Source organism: Neophocaena asiaeorientalis, unplaced genomic scaffold (assembly GCF_003031525.2).
Source record: "Neophocaena asiaeorientalis asiaeorientalis breed wild unplaced genomic scaffold, Neophocaena_asiaeorientalis_V1.1 scaffold202, whole genome shotgun sequence".
NCBI classification, from domain to species: Eukaryota; Metazoa; Chordata; class Mammalia; order Artiodactyla; family Phocoenidae; genus Neophocaena; species Neophocaena asiaeorientalis.
In genome coordinates this window covers 15,791-36,606 of record NW_020172627.1, presented here as the reverse complement: position 1 = coordinate 36,606, position 20,816 = coordinate 15,791, and the positions used below count along the sequence as shown (strand labels likewise).

The 20,816-nt window shown below is 48.1% G+C and overlaps 1 protein-coding gene across 1 annotated transcript; it reads right to left on the bottom strand.

Moving 5' to 3' along the window:
• Positions 1 to 8,500: 8,500 nt before the first annotated feature.
• On the bottom strand, positions 8,501 to 10,060 carry ZNF488 (zinc finger protein 488). Its single transcript, XM_024739079.1, has one exon. The coding sequence runs from the start codon at positions 10,058 to 10,060 to the stop codon at positions 9,086 to 9,088; it is 975 nt and encodes a 324-aa protein (XP_024594847.1). The 3' UTR covers positions 8,501 to 9,085.
• Between the last annotated feature and the right edge of the window lie 10,756 nt (positions 10,061 to 20,816).

Here is a 20,816-nt window from a genome sequence, read left to right as displayed (position 1 = left end):
AGATTTCTCTCCAGCTCCTTTTCCTCCTGCTAAATTCAAGTAAGATTCATGACATGATCGTATTTTAGGAGTTGTCATACATACTGTGATCTCACAGTTTTCTTCATTAAACCTACTGCTACCCAGGCAAATGTGTGACCACATTATATGCTTACACTCTAGGACTCTCTCTCCTCCCTCTTTCTCTCTCTCTCACATACACCTACAAAGAGATACATACATATATATACATGCATATATATGTATGTGTGTGTATATATATATAATATACATATATATATATATATATATATATATGTGTGTGTATATATATATAATATACATATATATATATATATATATATATATGTGTGTGTATATATATATAATATACATATATATATATATATATATATATATGTGTGTGTATATATATATAATATACATATATATATATATATATATATATATGTGTGTGTATATATATATAATATACATATATATATATATATATATATATATGTGTGTGTATATATATATAATATACATATATATATATATATATATATATATGTGTGTGTATATATATATAATATACATATATATATATATATATATATATATGTGTGTGTATATATATATAATATACATATATATATATATATATATATATATGTGTGTGTATATATATATAATATACATATATATATATATATATATATATATGTGTGTGTATATATATATAATATACATATATATATATATATATATATATATGTGTGTGTATATATATATAATATACATATATATATATATATATATATATATGTGTGTGTATATATATATAATATACATATATATATATATATATATATATATGTGTGTGTATATATATATAATATACATATATATATATATATATATATATATGTGTGTGTATATATATATAATATACATATATATATATATATATATATATATGTGTGTGTATATATATATAATATACATATATATATATATATATATATATATGTGTGTGTATATATATATAATATACATATATATATATATATATATATATATGTGTGTGTATATATATATAATATACATATATATATATATATATATATATACACACAGCTATGAGATGATTACCTAAATCAAACGATGGTTTCTTCTAGATGGTAGCATTTGGGGTGATGTTTTAACTTTCTTATTTATACTTTCTCTTTTTCTTAAATCCTTGTAATTAGCATATATCATTATTTTCAAATGCAGCCATCGTTATTCCAAAAATATAATAAAGAAGATAACATAAATTATATAACTGACTCACTATCTATACCTTAGTGATCATTAGTGGTTGTTCTTTTTTTTTTTTTTTTTTTGGTACGCGGGCCTCTCACTGCTGTGGCCTCTCCCGCTGCGGAGCACAGGCTCCGGATGCGCAGGCTCAGCGGCCATGGCTCACGGGCCCAGCCGCTCTGCGGCATGTGGGATCTTCCCGGACCGGGGCACGAACCCATGTCCCCTGCATCGGCAGGTGGACTCTCAACCACTGCACCACCAGGGAAGCCCCGCGTGTTCATTTTTTTATGGGTTTTCCTTTCACATCTTTTGGATTTCCTTGATTTGCACCACTGCTGTTTCCTGCAGCTTAATTTGTTTAAGCTGTCCCACAGGCACTGTGGGGTTACAGATGGCAAATACCCTGGTGGGTCTTAAACAGGGGAAGGGGTGGAGCGGTTTAGGGTGGGTGACATACACAGATCTCTCTTCTGAGCTTCACACCACATGGACATCCATTGTTACCACCTCCACCAGAGTCAGCTCCGCCCAGAGCCTTAGACAGGATCAGTTATTCACTGGCGGTCACACACCTAACACAGTGGATGTTTGCCCTCCTTTAGGTCACCAGCATTTGCACCCCCTTTGGATGTTCAGAGAATTGCTCCCCATATGAACGTGTGGGAAACAGACTTACTCAGAAGCAGAGAGGTGGTTAGGAGCTCAGGTTCCAGCTTGAGCCTGCCCAGATAGGAAGGCCAGCCCTGCCACTTCCAGGCTGTGTGACTCTGGGCAACTTGCTTCACATCTCTGTGCCTCAGTTTCCTCAACCATGCGATGGACGAGATAATAGCACTTTTGGGGCTGTGTAGATTGAATGATTAATCTAGTGCTTGGCCAATGTCAGCTGTAACCATTCCCCCACCATGAAACCAGATGTCCTGGACGCTCACTTTTCCAGCTCCCTGGCTGTGGGGTATGGACATGTGGTCCTGCCTGGGCCAACCAGAGACCCCTATGCAGGACATTTTTTTTTTTTATGGAGCAAGTGACCCAGGGAAGCTTGGTAGCAGCAATGACCAGATGTCCAGCGTGCAGGGCAGCATGGCTGTGCCCCGACTTATCAGGGACAGAAGCAGCACCTTCCAGAGGCGGTTCCCCTGCCTGACCACAGCTGAGGTCCTGCCGAGTAGCTCCTTGCTTCTGCCTACTATTCAGCCTGGGCTCCCTGCTTGCCCACCCAACACTGGGTGCAGCCCTGGCTCCTCTCAAGATATCCTTTTCCACTTCAACCAGCCACAGACTTTGCTTTCTTACAATGAACTGCACCGTCCATCCCCCCTGCCTTGTCCTGAGGTCCTGGCTCGGTACCTAAATCCCCACCACAGCCTCCTGCCCCATTTCTGTGTTCCGGCCTGTAGCCAGGGCCACTGCTCTGCCATGCAACCTTCTCCCATGTCCCCCTGCTTGAGGACCCCTCAAGGCACCCACTGATGTGCTGTGAGAGGGGCTGGACCAGGCCGTCCACCCCCTTTCCCAGGGTATCCCCAGCCACAGACAGGCTGGACCTTCACCATCAGGATCGTTGCTGGAGACTTGACCCAGCTCTCAGGCACCATGCTGGAGCACCAGAGGGTAGGAACCCAGCTCTTCTCCCATCTCACTCACCCTCCTGCTTCCTGTGTGCCTCCATCTGCCAAACAGCCCAACACGAAGCAGACGGCCCCATTTGTGTGTCAGTGAGGGTCATGGCCACCCACACAGCTTTAATGCAATGAAAGGATACAACTTCGAAAGAAAAAGGATACAGCCCGAATCACAGCTGTGGGCAAAGAAACCTGCCTCCAAGGTCCCCAGTGGAGAGCGCTCAACTCACACTTCCTAGTTTCTATAGGATTAGCTGCCTAAGGACCTCCTTGCTACCTTGCAGATCAGGGTGGCTGGCAGTGAAAATAGCCTCCTAATCCAAGCAGCTTAGAATAGCAAGGGTATCAGAGGCTACTGGCTTCCTGTCTCCTGCTCCAGGAAAACATAAGGTGACCGGGGAAGAAAAAGTTACATTTAAAGAACAAGAACGGCTGCCCTCCTTCCAGAAGGCACTGTCTCCCCAACGCCCATTCAAAATCGCTTTCCTGGGCTTCCCTGGTGGCGCAGTGGTTGAGAGTCTGCCTGCCGATGCAGGGGACACGGGTTCGTGCCCCGGTCCGGGAAGATCCCACATGCCGTGGAGCAGCTGGGCCCGTGAGCCATGGCCGCTGAGCCTGCGCGTCCGGAGCCTGTGCTCCGCAACGGGAGAGGCCACAACAGTGAGAGGCCCGCGTACCGCAAAAAAAACAAAAACAAAAACAAAATCGCTTTCCAAAAATTCTTTTCTAGGACGCGGCACAAATCAAAACACATTGGAGAATAATTTGTTTTTAAAATAAAAGTTTTATTCTATGGATTTCATATCTTAGTATATGATATTTAGACCTCACACATGACTTCTACTACAAAGAATAAAAACAAAATTATACATATAGGCAGGGCATGTAAAAGCCCTTCTCTGAAGAGAAGTGGCCTGCAGGGAAGGCATGCTGCCACCAGGGGGCGGCAGCACCTCCCAAGGAAAGAAAGGCTGGGAGGTTTACCGTAGGACAACGCCTGCTGACTTTCACCCCTCTATAGGGTCTCTCCCTGTGCCTAGAGGAACAGGGCAGTACTGTGAGGTTAGCAGGGCCAGGCCCACCACCCAGTTGGTTCAAAGGCTGGGAGCATAACAGAGTTAGGGGTCTCCAGCTGGTGGTTCCTGCCCCTCCCCACGCCACCACCACTAACGTGCTTCCTTAAGTCCATGCCATTTTGGCCATCAGTTTTTTAGAGAGACAATTCCACATACGGTCCTGATTTCTGGCCTCTCTTGAGAGCTGCACTTGGCCTGGCACTAAGGAGCCTTCACCTAGGACACATGAGCTCCAGGTGTCAGGTTGACTCTCACCTCCCCTTCCCTCTGCTCTCCCCAAGCCCAGTGGGCTACACACACTTTCATTAACATAATTATATAGTCTTTTGAGTAGAATCTGCGGTCTAAGATTCAGAAATTGGCCAGAAGTAGATATGGACCTAGGACCCTGGCCTTGTTAAGGTTTTACTTCTCTTCCAGATAAAAGCAGAAAGAAAAGCAAATCTCGGTAAAAATTGAGAACTAAAATGGATCTGAATTCAGAATGTCTCATTTTAGCCTCATGAGCACATTTGGGGGACTTTTAGAAATCTTAATGGAATGGCTGCTGTTTTGGGAGGTCATATATTGAGATATAATTTGCTATTTTTCCAGGCACTATAGGTATTTTCTCTTCCGTTGTCCAAAAAGCAAGCCAAGAGTTTCTGTTTATTGGCTCAGTGGCTCCTGTGTTACCTGCCTAATGATGGTATTGCCAGAAAACCATCAGGGCTGAGATCCTGGGAGAAGATCCAGAGCACGTTGGAGGATAGAGGCGAAGACACCAACACGGCATGGGGATGCTGCTTGATGCTAAGAGAGGGTATTCTTAGGTGGGAGGTGCTGGGGAATGTCCTGTAAACTGGAGAGACAGGGGAGGGATTTTAAAAAGACAGACTGCCTGTCCTACCAGAATAGGATTACGGTAGAGAACAGATTAAATTAGATATAGAGAATCTAAGGAATGTGATGATTCTTACCCCAGAATTGTCGAGTAAAATTCATACCTGCTGATGTGATGTTCTGTGGCAACATCATCTGCCAACTCTTAACTGGGATGGAAGGTGGCAGAGAGAGCATGGGCAAAGTCGTGATTAAAAGTGACTGATCTCAAGTCGATATAGGAGAGTAGGAGAGAAAAGGGACGAGACAGGCTTCAACTGCCATGGGGACTTTGGGAACGCGGCCTGGTGACAAGTAGGAACTGCCACATTAATAAACTGGAAGTCATCACCTCCATAAGTCATCTTGGCGGCTGTCAATTTGAATGGCTACAAAGCAACTTGCATCTACATCAATTTTTGCCAAAATGAACTCCATCTTAAAAAGTTGACTTGGGAGATGTTTTCCTGTGCTTCTTCATAAAATTAATTAATTTTTTTTCAAAATGTCTCTCTTGCTTATGAATGACGTGCTCACTATCAGTAATCATGCTGTTTGCGGCCATAGCCGAGGTTCCCAGAGAAGTGTGGGTGGGCCAGGGAAGACACACCAGTGTAGACATCTCAGGGGTCCTAGCCTTGACCTCACCACCTCTTGCCTTGCATCACTTTGCACGTCAGCTCATCATGGACCTCAATGCTCACTGCTATAAAGCCAGGGGATGGACTAGAAATGTAGAATCCCTTTCGATTCTAAATTTCTATTGTTTAAGTATAGTGCACTCATGCCTGTCAAACTGATCCCTAAGAAATTATAGAGCAATCCGACAAGTCAGAGGAGAACAGCTGTGCATCCATTTTAACAGATGTCGAAACCCTTGTGCGAAGCTGGTGTGTCAGGAATGAGGCCAGAACCAGGCATCTCGTTCATTCCTCCCACAAAGGTCTGTCGAATGCCTGCTATCTGCCTACATTGCTCTAGCTGCTGGGGATACAGCAGCGAACAAAACAGCAAAAATCCCTTATGGAACTTACATTCTAGTGATGGGAAATACAAGAAACAAGACAAATCAGTAAAAAGAGTAAGCAAAACGGTGAAAAGTGCTCAAGAGAAGGGCAATAGAAAATGTTGGGGAGGGGAGGAAGGGTGCAAGTTGAAATTGTAGACAGGGAGTCAATGCCTGTCTTAAGTCCCAGTTTTTTCATCGTCCACAATGCCACACAATCTGGCTGAGCAGACGCATGGCAGGCTGGGAAGGATGTGAGCACAAGTGGGGCAGTCCTGGGGTCTTATTCTTGTACTGCTTCTCCAGAACCCATGGTCTTAGGAAAGTCAGCTGACCTCTTGGAGTTCAGTTTCTTCCGTAGTAAAATGGGAATTAAGTATCTACCTCCTGCGGGACTTCTCTGGTGGCGCAGTGGTTGGGAGTCTGCCTGCCGATGCAGGGGACACGGGTTCGAGCCCTGGTCTGGGAAGATCCCACCTGCTGCGGAGCAACTAAGCCCGTGTGCCACAACTACTGAGCCTGTGCTCTAGAGCCCACGTGATGCAACTACTGAGCCCCGTGCCACAACTACTGAAGCCCGTGTGCCTAGAGCCTGTGCTCCACAACAAGAGAAGCCACTGCAATGAGAAGCCCGTGCACTGCAACAAAGAGTAGCCCCCGCTCGCCGCAACTAGAGAAAGCCCGCACGCAATGAAGACCCAACACAGCCAAAATTTAAAAATCAATCAATTAATTAATTAATTAATTTTAAAAAGTATTTACCTCCTGGGCATATCATGTAGATTAAATGACATAACGTACATCATTGCATGGTGTGGAGTCTCAGATTCCAACCCCATGAGGTGCCCTCTCCTGTCCCACATGGGACGGCAGCCCTTCTAATTAATCTTCTTCCCCACGTGGGACGGCAGGAGAGGGAGGCTCCCCAAAGCTTCAGCCCCCTTCTGGGCACAGCCTCCCGGTGGGCAAATTGTAGCCCCACGCGGCTCCCAAAGGGGCCCGGCCTGCAGGACTCCTGACCTCCTTCAAGGAGGGTGGGGCCTCCAAGCCTCACTATAGAAATGGGGGTGCTTCTTTGTTGCCTCTGTGGAGCACTGCTGCTTCCTTCCAGATGCAGAGGAAACAGCTCAGAGGGTCCATCTCCTCTCCTCCAGCCCACTTTTCCTGCTGCAGCCAGAGGCCCCCTGGAAGGGTTTCTTGGAGCCGGCCCTCCAGGGCCCTGGTCTGAACTCCTTTCCTTCGATGCCTTCCTATGTCTCCATCTCAGAGGCCCACCTCCCCACTAAGTCTGCCCCACCTGGGCCTTGGAGCACCCTCAGACACTACAGCTCAGGACCACCTTCTCCCCAGCACTGCCCTCCCTGTCTGAATCATCAGCTCCTGCTGGACTCTGAGGCTCAGCTCACATCCCCAACCCTCAGGAGGCCTCCAGGGGTACCCTCCTCCCCTACCCACAGGTCTGACTTGGGCATGCCCCCCGACATGCCCAGCACCCCGGCACAGGCCTCTGTTCTGCATCTGTCGCACTGCACCCTAATCATCTCACACCCTGAACAAGGACTATGTTCGGCTCACACAGTGGATCGAACTCACTGCGCCCCCAGCAGGGCCTGGCACACAATCTGGCACAGCACAGGTGCCCAGGGAGGCCAAGAAATGAATGAATATACCTCTGGCTGTGGAGAATGGGTGGGAGGTGGGGGGAGTGGGAGAGAGAGGGACAGGTGTGGGCTGGGCCAGGGGGGACATAGAGCTGCCTCGGGCAAGGTGGGAGCCTGCCGTGGAGATGGAGAGGGGATGCGGAGTCTGCGGGTGTTTGGATGGCTGGCTCGCTGCTGGCTGAGACCCCCACCAGCTCCTTCCCACCCACAAGCCTGAGCTCTGTGACTGAGGCCCCAGAGGAGGGGTTGGAAACTGCAGGTCAAATGAACAAATCTTGAAAGTGAGGTGGAAACCACTCAAAAGAACTGCAGTGACTTGAAAGAAATTCCAACAGAGGGCTTTCACACAGACTGGCTTGTGTTACAGCAGAGTGTATGACCTGAGGTTTGCATTGTTAGGAATAAGGACAAATGTGGATAAACAGCATAGGTACTGAAACTCAACATGCATCAGATAATAAACGGTACCCAGAACTCTGCCAGTCTTCACAATGTCTCAAGCCGTAAGGTTTTGAGTATGCTCACTTCCTGAGAGTTAAGGGGTGTGTGTGCGTGTATGTGTGCATGTATGCGTTGTTTCATTTTCCCATTTTCACGTATTCAGAATGTGAAGAACCAGGGACCAGGTGTTGGTTGAATTATTGGTCCCAATTCCACCGGCCCCTGTAGGATTATACACTCACTCATGACTTCCCCGTTGGCCATATGCACACCTCACCCCTTAACTTTGGGCTTGGCCATCTACTTGTATTGGCCGAGGAGACATTAGTGGAAGCAAGCCAAGCAGAGGCTTGAGCTGTGCTTGGGTATTTGGACTTGTCCTGCTGTGCTCTTGGCGTAACCATGAGAGAAGCGTGACTAGGCAGCCCAACAGTCCTGAGAGAGAAAGCAACCTTGGAGCCAAGCCCAGCTCAACCCCAGCCAACCCACAGGCCCATGACTGAGAATCAGGGGCTCTGCATTGTTTGCCACTGAAACTTTGTCACTTAACAATAGTTGACTAGTCTGGATCACGCTAATAGTACTGTTTACTCTGTGATGACACTGCCGGGTACATGCTGACCATTTCCCACACGTCTTCCCATACAATCCTGACAACATCCCTCAGACACAGGTGTTACCATCTCCATTTTTGCAGAGAAGTACGCCGGGACTCAGATAGCTAGAGCAGTTTGCCCAGGCTCAGGGCCAGTATGTGAAAGGGCCAAGATCCCAATCCAGGTCTGTCTGCCACCAAAGCCCGTGCTGGGTGCCAGACTTGCTTCCACATGGAGCAAGAGTTATGGTGACGGGAGCAGAGCCCTCACTCTTGAAAACGTCAGAAACACTTGCTGCCTGTTCGTCACCATACCCTGCCATTAGCAAAGCGCATCATTTCACGACATTACTTCCTTTAAAGCACTTCCCGGGGGCGCGTTGACTTTTTCCAATTATGACTGAGCTGTTCATCCTCAAATGCCCAAGGAGACGGCCCTGCGGACAACTGTGACCAGTCTTTTCGGAGGAAGGCCCCGTGAGCCATCTCAGCCTCACGACCGCGTGCTGGACGCCCTTGTTCCAAACCACCTGTTAACTGTGAGAAGTCATGTGCCGGGAGAGATGGTGGCGCTCGCGGAAGTACTCGTGGCAAACGGGGCACGTGAGGGCCTCTTCTCTCAGCCTCTTAGAATGCAGGTCGGGCCCCACGTGCTCCTTTTTGTGGTGGGACCGCATGTGGAAGACCAGGTCGGAGGTCAGGCAGAAGGAGAGGTTGCACTTGGCGCACCAGTTCTGGGTAGACAGGCCCAGGGAGGCGAGCGTGGGGGGCAGCAGGGCCCAAGAGGCGGTGGAGGAGCACGACGGAGGTGTGGGCATCTGGGCCGTGGCATGCTTGAGCCACAGCATGGGGTCACCCAGGAAAGTGCCACAGAGACGAGCATTTGGTGGCACCATTTGCAGGTTCCAGAAATCACCCACCAGAAGCTTGGAGTTGGAAAGTCGATCCCAGCAACGGACATCTACCGTGTTGATGAGTCCCAGCAGCTCCCCCAGGGTGTCTACGGGTCCGCCTGCCTGGAAGACGGAGGCTGGCCCCGGTCTCCCTGCTGGACTCCTGGTTGGCTTGCTGAAGGCACTTCTCTGCTCCCCGTGGGCCCCACTGGGCCCCACTGAGAAGCAGGTGATGCTAGCTGGGTCTCTGGGGTTGTCCAGGGTCAGCTTCTGGGGGCCCGGCTGGCCTGCAGGGCCACTGTGCACCCTCTCCTGGGCCTGCCTGCCCCCAAGCCTCTTCTTGAGCCGAGGCACCTCCATGAAGGCGCTCTGCCCCTGTTCCCAGCAAGCCTTCCGGGGCCTCAGCTTTCCCAGGCTGAGCTCGCCCGGGGCTGCTGACAGCGCCATCTCGGCACAGGCCTCATCCCGGCCACCGCTGCCCGGGACAGCCTCAGAGCCCAGGCAGTTTGTTTTCTCCAGCAGCACTGGCTTGCGGCCCCAGCCCTGCTCGGGTTCACTAAGCCGCCATCTCTTTTCAGCTGAAGGGCTCCGCAGAGCTCCCTTCCCGGCAGCCATGGGGACCGCAGGGCCTGGGCCAGCTGAGCAAGGTGGATGCTCCAACAGTTGTCAGTCTCTGAGGCTTCTGGGCCCGGGGAGGGGCCGTGGGATTGAAGGGCTCCCCTGGTGCTTGGGTCGGCACACTCGGACCACAGGGCTCTGCAGAGAGAGGAAGCAAAAGGCAGTGAGACATGTGCTCTCCACTCAGGGACATACAGGAGCACGCAGGTTGTAGGAACTTATAGAAAGCCTTCTCTCACCTGGGATCTTGGTGTCTCAGGGCAAGTGCTGATAGGAGCATGAACTCGGGGCAGACAAGTGTCCCTGTGAGTCCAGGCTCGGCCAGTCCTCAGCTGTGTGATATTAGACAAGCAGCCCTTCTAATTAATCTTCTTGGCTAACTTGGCAAGAGACAGTTTTTGTCCTTTGCATCCGAAGAACCTTGACTACTACAGATGCAGCAACTCACCCTGACTCAGAGCACAATGCTTTCACCTCCAGGACTCCATCGGGAGTGGGGGGAAGGACCACAGCGCACAATGCTGCCACCCAGAGGCCAGGCTCAGTACTGCCCCCCATCCGTCAACCTCCAGGCAGCAGCTGCTATCTTTTAACAGCGGCACAAGGCTTCTACCAGTCAGTCTGACTTGGTTGACAACTCTAATATGTTTGCACCCTGACTTAAAGCAGTTTTTGTTCCTTGCTGTTCAGTATGCTAATTTTTCTCCCAAATCATCAGAAATGCCCAGACACTACAAGCACTTGGACACGGGAGCTGCTGCATCACAGGTGACCAGAGGGTAAAGGCTGGACAGTAACATCCAGACATGGCGGGTTGGGTCTGGAGCTGTTCCTGTTCCCTGCTCCCACACCTGGGGGCAGCCATCTCTCCACCAGGCCCTGCCCCTGCACCAAGTGTGGGTCTCCCTCTCCACTCTCTTGAAGTGACCACAACTGTTCTTCACACATTCATACACTTGCTTCTCCTCTGCTCACCAAACAACTGTCAAATATGCCAGTTGTGCCAACCTGCTGGGCATCCCTTTGCCCTCGAGGTGCTCATGGCTGCAGGGGAGACACACAATGGCCATAAGTAAGGGTGGCATCCAGGAGGAAAGGGAGCCGTCAGCCCTTCTGGGAAGACATTCATCCCTGCCCTTCCCTGATCTGCTCCACCAGCAAGTTCTTAAGGCTTGCAAACCCATCTTCAAGCGCCCCCTCAGCTTGTGAGAGGTTTGCTGGGCCACACTCAGCTGAGTGTTCCGAGTTGTCATCATTAACAAATATGTCTCCTGAGCCCAGGAGGACCGTGAGGAGGGGACAGCTCGACTCCTTCCTCACAGGAACATCACTTGAGTTCAACTTAGCTCCTTCCTCTTGCCCTGCCCTCCTGCCCCACCTGTAAAAGGAAGCACAGGTGCCTGCCCTCCTTCTCACTATCTTGGCAACAGGAGTCTGTGACATGTTTTGCATATGTCACCTCCTTCCCTCTTCAGCACACCTGAAGGGTCATCACCCTCTTTCACAGATGAAGAGGACCCAAGTCCTGCAATACTAAGCATCCTGCCCTATGTCACCTGCAAGGATGAGGCGCAGCTGGGATTGAAACCCAAGTGTGTGTCGCCAAGCCTGCTTTGGTTGCACTGGCCATGTCACCCTCCCAGAGCCCCCAGAGGTGAACACCAAGTCAACCATGTGACCCAAACACCAAATGAGGGCATGTTGAGGGTTTAGGTCTCCTTTTCCTGCCTTCTCTCTGACTTCTCCCAAGCTTTTACCCCATTAAAAAGTCAAATTCTTTGTCTAACCTCTGAGCTTTAAACAGCTCCTGAGGAAACACATGCCAGACCTACCTTTCATCCCATTCCTATGTGAGCCTGGTCTCGAGCTTTGTCAACCTGAAAGGACTTACAAGACTGGCCACCAGGGAGAGCTGAGCCTCTCGTAACATCCTTTCCAAACCGAGTCCTCAAAGGGGATGCCACTGACATCAGAGATTAGTGCCCACCAATGTTCCTTGAAGAGGAAGAGGCAGTCACATCACTCCACCAGCTGACCCTGAGATGTCCTTCCCACCTCTCTCAGCCTCGAATTCCCATCACCTGGGATTGGGCTTAATTATCTCCACAGTCCTTTCCAGATCTACCAGTGTATGACTCCAACTGGGATGAAGCCACTTCTCCCCCTTTGTCAAAGAATAACTGGTCTGCTTGAAGCCCTAATGCTGAGCTCACAAAGACACACACACACACAGGCACACTCATACCCTCACACACTTTCACAACACATACACACTCACAATCATATACACACACTCATATACACATACACTCAAACACATACATGTACTATCACACACTCAAATGCACATACACCATCACACAAACTCCCCCTTTCTCTCGCTCTCTCACTCTCTGTCTTTCACTGTTCTCCAGATGACAGTTTAGAACCACCTGATGTATCCCACGCCTGGGCAGGAGGCTGCCCTGCTGACCCTGGTACGGCTGCACCCCTGCAGCCCTCTGCACACAGCCCCGCTGCACTACCCTCACAGCTTAGGCAACCTTGTCCAACCACAGCCATGTAGACCCCATTGACAGAACCGTCCAGAGTGCCCTGAGCCACAGATGGGACAACCTTCTCAGGGGCAAAATTTGGAACATGTGGTCTTACTTCAGGATGGAATGTTTGCTTCATTTATAAAGGATGCTTCATGATATAAATATGCAACTCACCACTTATTGACTATGTAAGCGTCTACATGCCAGAGATGCCAAGAGCTTAACACACCTTATTTCATGGAGTTTTCGCAACAACCACGTGAGGAAATTTGCAGGTCTCAACCCAAATGTGTTCATCTCCAACCTGCAAGTGCCATAGTGCTAAATTCTGTGCTCCTCCAGCTTGTTGCAGATCTGGCCAACTGCTGAATCCACCCCAAATCGCTTCTGTCAATGCTATCATCCAAATCTTAATAATGATAACGAGAACAAGGAGGAGGAGGAAGAAAAGGAGGAGACCAAGGTACTGACCTGCCAGGGGACCTCAGCATGCTGCCCACGCTCCCTGAGGGCCACCACTCTCACGTGCACCAGCACTGCTGGGTAAGATCACTCAGGCAAATGCAAAGAATGTCCTACCAAACTCCATCTGGGGCCCCATCTAACCTCAGTCCACTCCATCTGCGGCCATCACCAGATGGAAGTCTTTCAGATGGAAGATGATGTGAGTCTGCTGTGGCTTGTTCCTGGGGAGCCCTGCCAGCTCTTTTTTTTTTTTTTTTGGTACGCGAGCCTCTCACTGTTGTGGCCTCTCCCGTTGTGGAGCACAGGCTCCGGACGCGCAGGCTCAGTGGCCATGGCTCACGGGCCCAGCCGCTCCGCGGCACGTGGGATCCTCCCAGACCGGGACACAAACCCGTGTCCCCTGCATCGGCAGGCAGACTCTCAACCACTGTGCCACCAGGGAAGCCGCGCCCTGCCAGCTCTTAATGCTCATCTCCTCTTGTCGAGAGATCGCAGGCTCTCTCCCAGGGTCAACATCAGACTTTGAGCCTCATCCAGCTCCAGGCTACGTGCACCTCTGCCATGGTCCTCAACTCCTCTCAGGTGACCTCTGCAGATGTGTGGGTCACTCCTGGCCCTGGACAGTGAGTTCTGGGTCAGGACACCACATGCACAGCTGCTCAGGGCTGTCTCTGTCCCCCTTTCCTACATGGACCTACCAACGCCCTTTGCAGCTGGAGGCTGGTTCTCTGTCCAGACAATCGCTGGGCAAAGCAGAGCTGCTCCCTCCTCTTTCTCCCTCCACAGACACCAGTGGTTCTGGCAGCGAGTGGATCTATGCAGCCCTTGTTCTTTTGCTCCCATCCAGTATTAAAAGACCTTTGCTGTCCTCCACTCCCCTCAATAGCCTCAGCTCATTCTGGGCTCTCACCCCCTGACACTATTTACTCATCCTTGTCGCTCTATTGTGTGTGTCCTGAGAAGGGACTCTTCTTGTCTGCCTTGGTTCTTTCAGTCTGAGCTCAGCAAGACAACCCTCTGAGTCACACAGACATCCTTCAGTACCACCCATAGTCTTCCTATTGAAAGAACCTGATTTCAATTCCAGGCTCTGAACCTTTTCCCAGCCCTCAGATGATCTTGGCAACCTTCTGAAACTGAGCTCCCCAAGCCAACAGGGTGTCTGACCATGTCCAATCTTCCCTATCAATGGGAATACTTCTGCCTCGGGGTTCAGTCCTCCTGGGCCACCAACCATGATTCTACTGACCAAAACATGAAGTTCTCTGAGAAATGATACCTCACCCACCCCATAGCATAAAAGCACTTGTTTCTCTGTTTATTATCTATTCCTAGATAACAGGAATCATTGCTTCATCTGAGAAGCACCGGCCACATTCTACCTTTCTGTTCATGTTCTAACCAGGCCGTCCCAGGAACCTTCCAGCCTCACATCCACATGGAGGTTAAGCGTGTGGGTTCTAGGGTCAGAATGCCTGGATCAAATATAGCTCTGCTCTTATCAATCACATGACCTTGGGCAAGGTGCTAATCTTCTCCCTGCCTCTGTTTTCTCATCATGGATCACCTTGGTGCCCACTTCATCAGGTGTTTGTGAAGATTAAATGGATTAACATGTCTAGAGTTTTAAAGAGCCTGGCTCCATAAATGACAGGTAGCATCAATTTATTATCGCACTAGTTCTGAAGGTTAGAGACAGCCTCAGGGTTGCCTACCCTCCACTCATGCCCCTCCAGGGACCAGTGCACAGGAGTGTTTAACAAGTGACCAAATGGCCTGGGCAGTTTTCTCCTTCCCCCTCCCTTTACAGAAGGACTCTTTGCAAACAACTGAACGACAGTATGTTCCTGAGATGTCTGCAGATACTTACCACCCCAAGTCAGCTGGTCAGCCTCCAGCCGTCCCAGGCTGTGGCTCAGAAATTAGGTCTTATTTAGTGACACCATCTACACCAACAGTGCCTTCCTGCACTGCCTTCCTCTTCAGCTAAAACAAGTGAGAACAGAAAAAATCTCCTGTGCCCCAATTCTTTGGTTTCCCCAGACTCTGGAGATGCTTCTCACACCTTTTTGGAAGATTTCTAAGGATAATCATCCATCTACCTCTTCTACATGTGGATTGTGAGGTGCTGTGTTTTCCTGAAAAGGAAAACACATATTTTCTAGACATCCTCCTAGCCCTAGAACCCTGAGAAAACGAAAAGTTGCAGAGTTGTCCAGGCCTTCCTGGAGGCTGGCTGGTGGTGCCATGAGGTGGGAAAGAGGACTTCCCAGCCAGGCCTCGAAGGCTCCATGTTCATCTATGCCCACATCCCCCTAACAGCAATGCCTGCTATGTCCAAGCAAAACCAAATGCAGGATTCTCAGGATGTAACCAGCTCCCAGGCCCACTGTGAGGTCAGCTGTGGCCCTAACACAACTTGGCCACATGGACCAATTCCTGTGGCAGCCTTCAGAGGAAAAGGCCATGGTTTGTACAACAGACTACTCAGCCAGACTCTACAATAGCATCATTAGCTAGAAAGAAGAGATGCAGCTTATTGAAGAAGGAAAAAAAAATCTAAAAGCACTGCAGCTCAAGACTTAGCCTTGAATCAAAAAAAAAGAAAAAAAGATGTGATCATCTGTTTTAAAGAAAAGTTGTCACCTATTTTTTGAAAAAGATACCTGCTAAGCAAAGCAGGCATGATGGTTCTAAATCATTGGAAAAGCATCCCCTCCCCCTCCCCTCCCAAAATTCTAATACATGGGAAGTCAGTGGTTAAATGATGTGAAAGACAATTTAACTCTTCAATCCAGAGAACAGTCTCCCAAATCAAAGTGCCATGCTTATACCTATGAATGTGTCCAACGTTCTTTGATACAAAGTGGAAAAAAATTTCTTTCAATAAACACACTGAAATCCTCTTCCATCATTTTTAATTTTTGTTCAATTCTGTGTGATTTATCTATTGACAAATTTCCTTTTGCATATCAACCAAAAAGTTAAATAAGCTGAATTATCACTAAAAATCATAACAAACTCAAAGGACAGGTTAAATTAATTATAAGAACAAAAAGCTTCAAGTGCTGGGCAGTAATTAGCAGCTTTAAAACAAAACAAGTTTTCTTTTTCCAACTTAATATATATATATTATGTATGTGTAGGTGCGTGTTTGAACATACATGACATAAGAATATCATCAAATAATGAAATCATGTCTCTCTGATAAGATTATATTTTTAAGAAGCAAAAAATTGCTTTGCTATTTAATACTTTCTACTTTATTTCTCACAAATGAACCAGATTTGTTTTTCTGTATTTCTTCACTTAGTATGTATCTAAGACAATCTTTGATATGATGATGAAACATTTTCACTGTGTACACAAAAACATTAATTTCCAATACCACAATAATTGTTATAAAAAGTCTCAATCAGTTAACAGTAATTATGGAACCTAATTTTGGCACACCACCAGCATTGACAAGTATATACTTTAGAAATTTATAGTTAATTTCTTATTTCAACTCTCACCCAAATGTTTCACATGCAAAGCCCTGGCCTATTGTCTTCCCACAACTGCTCTCTGAGTCCCACCCTCATTCTCCCCACCAACCTAGCCTTGCACTGCCTCCACAGAAGGATGGTGTGGGCCCCCATGTTCCCTAAATGATCCTGCAAGATTTAGCTTCCTGGTGTCGTGTCTGTAACTAAAGGCAAAATGCCAAGAAAAGGATTCATTCAAAGCCTTGTCTCTAAAGCCAAGTATTTCTTTCAGCTCACCCTGAAAACTCAGAGATTTACAACTTGATCCTTCATGTATTTTTCCCTGAACAGGTTACATGCCCAGATCTTTGGATATAATCTGTTGGAGAAAGGATCTGGGGCAAATGCATCATTATTACCCTCGTGCCCAGTACAAGCCCTGGCTGAGGATAATGGAGCGGAACAGGGTGGGTGAATGGATGAATTAATTGCAGCCCAAAAAAGTTGACCTAGCAGAAAAAACAAAAATCCAAGGTGGAATTCTTGACTGGGGGAAGGAAAAAGGGAAGAAGGGGGGGAGGAGAGAGAGAGAGGGGGAGAGAAGAAGAAGAAAAAACAGAGAAAGGGAAGGACAGGGGACACAAGTAATAAAAAGATGGGTAGGAAAAAGTGAGACAGATGAGAGAAAAATACAGAAGAGGCAAGGAGACAAAAGACAGAGGCAGAGGGCAGGGACAGGAGTAGCACGGGAGAAAAAAAAAAGGAGCGATGGAGAAAGCTGGTGACAGAGGAAAGAGAAGAACCGGGCCGTCAAGGGCAGGACTGAGAACCTGCCCTGGGGAAAAGCCAGTAGAAATGAGATGACTCCCAACCCCCACGCCCACTCTCGGGTCCGTCCCGGGGGGCAGGACAGCGCGTCTCACCTCGGCTCTCGCGCGGCGCTGGGCGCTGGGGACGCGCTGGCAGCCCCGGCCGCCTCCAGGTCGGAGCAGTGACACGCGGGTCGGAACTTGGCGCGCGAGCCCTGGGGGGCCGGCCAGACCCCGCCTTCCCGGGCTGCCCCCGCCTCTGGGGCGGGGCCTCGGGCACCGCCCCGTTCCTAGGGGTCCGCGGGCCTTTGGGGAGGGGCTTGTGAGTGGGCTGAACCCGCAGAAAGGGGCGCCTAGGAGACCCGCTTCCCGGGCACCGCCCGCAGCAGATCTGGACGCAGGAGTGCACGCCGGCTCCACACCCACTCGGCTGGGCCCGGCCCTCCCGCGAGTCCAACTCCGCAAACCCCGGCCCGCCGTCCCCGCTGGTTCACGCCTCGCCCCGCGCCTCCCAGGTGCGGGACTGAGGAGGGTGCCCTGGCGCGGACCTGCCTTTGGAGGTGGCCCTCGGGCCACGGCGGAGGCTGCACTTGCCGCTGCTCACTCGCCCTGTGCGCCGCGACTTCTACCCTCCTGGGTCTCGGGGACCCGGGCAACAGCCTGGTTGTCAGTGCAGGTGTTCCGTGTCCTGCGACTGCGGATCCTCCGTGCTGCCCAGAGACCCCATCAGCGCGTTGGACTCTCCTTCCGCCTCCAGGCTGATCGGCGAGGCAAGCTCCATCTTTGTGGCGCACTGAGAAACTTCCAGACTTCACTGGAGCTGATCCTCGGCCTCTCAGCCTTTCCTGAGCCTCCTCAGTTCTGAAATGGCAGCATTGTGCCAGATAATGGTGAGTTCTGTGACTTCACAGAATGCAAAGGTGTCAGGGAACTTAACGACCCATGGAGGGTGGGACAGGTCAGGGCCTAAAGCGTGGGGACAGGAGGGAATGCCTTCTAAGTGACTACATTCATGCCAGGTCTTGGACTACCTAGGATATTTCCCTGTAGTGAGGGTGAGAGGAGATAGGAGTGGGGTCTCAGGTGACCAGAATTGTTGCAGTGGCAGCCAGGTGTATGAGTCACATTGTTTGAGCCCAGAAGAGGGGCAGAGCAGGCTAGATAGGGGAAGAGAGAATCCTTGAGGGACTGAGAGGGAGCCCTGAGTCCCTGCTCCTTCCTTCCTTCCTTCAGTCACTCAGTAACTGTTCTGGATGCCCCTGAGAGGAGAGAGTGTGGAGACATAAGGAGACAAAGCTCTGTGCTTTTCCCAAAGGATTGGGAGCATATATCACACAGACAAGATTGTAAAGGAACAAAATTATGATGAGTCTGAGGTGGGCAAAGTGAGATTCAGAACAGACAGTAAAGCTCTGAGTAACGGTCCCCAAAACAAAAATTTTCTTCTGTGAAGAGAACCCATTAATGAATATGGATATGAGAGATCAAATCCCAAATGTGCAGCTCACTCAGCCTTAGTGAAATTATAGAATGTTTAGAACAAACCTGGAAAATAATCTGTCCACTTAGAATCCTGTATCTAACTGAACTGTTATTCAAGAGTGAACACAAAACAGAGATATTTTCGGAGGTACAAAGCCTAAGTTGAACACCCTCACAACCTTGGTGAAGGAACCACTAAAGAATGTATTTCAGAAGCAAGGAAACTGAACCCAGATGAAAGGAGAGGGAGTCAAGAAACCATGACTGGAAGTCCAAGATCAAGGTGTCAGCAGGGTTGGTTTCTGATGAGACCTCTCTTCCTGGATTTCAGGTGGCCACCTTCCTTCTGTGTCCCCCACTGCCTTTTCACTGTGACTGTGTGAAGGACAGCACTGGTGTCTCTTCCTTTTCTTATGAGGACACTAGACCTATAGGATTAGGGCCTAACACTTATGACCTCACTTAACCTTAATCATCTCCTGAAAGGCCTGACGTCCAAGTGCAGTTACGTTAAGGATTAGGGCTCAATATATGAATTTGGGAGGAAGGACACAATTCAGTCCATAGCATTTAGTAAATATTAAATAAATTGTATCAGTAGTTTAAAGACTTTACACAAAGAAAACACCAGATATAGGAGATATCATACCAGATATTCAAGAAGCAGACTATTGTGATCACATTCAAAGTCTTCCCAAAGACAACATAAAACACTCCCAAGTGCATTTCAGGAGGCTAGTCTTATGTAATATCAAATCCAGATAAGAGCAGCACAAAAATAGAAAATTACAGGCCAACCTCTCTCCTGAGCATAGGCCAAAAAAATCTAAACTAATACTAAATTCAATCCAGCAGTGTTTAAAAAATATCATGGCCAATCTGGGTCTATTTACAATATGTTAATATTGTTTCAGATGCATTAATTTAATTAGCCATATTAATAGATTACTGGAGAAAAATATATACTTCTCACAAAATATACAGAAAATTTTAGATAAAATTCAGGACTTGTTCATGATATCTAGCACACCAAGAATATTAGCGAAATACCCTTATCTGATAAAGGATTTCTACCAAAAGCTTTCAATAAATATCATTCTTAATGGTGATGTGTTAAAGGCATTCTCTTTAAAATCAAGCATGCCTCCATCATAGCTCTACTCGTTGAAGAAGTAATCAAGACAGTGGTTGTTTTTTTTTATTTTTATACTGACCCAATGGATTTTACAGTTAAATTTTTAGAATGAGAGAGCTTAGCAAGTTGAGTGAATATATCAACCAATAAATACATTTCTTCACAATACCAATAAACAGTTTAAAACTCTATTTCAAAATGCCATTTACACTAGCAGCAAAAATATAAGGTATTTAGAGAACACACTTCCAAAAGAAGTGAAGATCTTCATAGGGAAATATAAATGAAAAGCATTGAAAAAGACCTACATAAATGAAGACAATGCCATGTTCACTGATATGAGGAGTCCTGATTGCAGATTCAAATCCCTCCAAATGTATCTGTATATATGTTGATATCATAAACAAACATCAAGAGGGTTTTGGTGGAGTGGAGACTTAAAGAGTTGATTCTAAAATTTGCATGAACGAGCAAATGGCCAACAATTACCCTAAGAAAAGTCAGGTGGGTGATTTACCCTGTACTATCAAGGCTTGCTGTAGCACTCTGCGTGTGTTAGGTTAGGTAACTGAACGCCGTGTGTATCAGGTTCTAGTGGGTTATCTTCTGTAACAAAACCCACCAAATCTAATCAGCTGAAAGCACAAACTTTATTTCCCACTCGTGTATCTCAGTGTCCCACATGTACATGTCCATCCCAGGTTCCCAAGAGGGAGCAGCACATCACAGTTACTCAGCTACCGGGGGGTGTTGGATTCACCTGAGTCACACCTGGATTCTTGAAGATTCTGTCCAGAAGTGGCACGTGTAACTTCTATTAACGTTTCCTTGGTGGAATCAAGTGCAAGCCTGCCA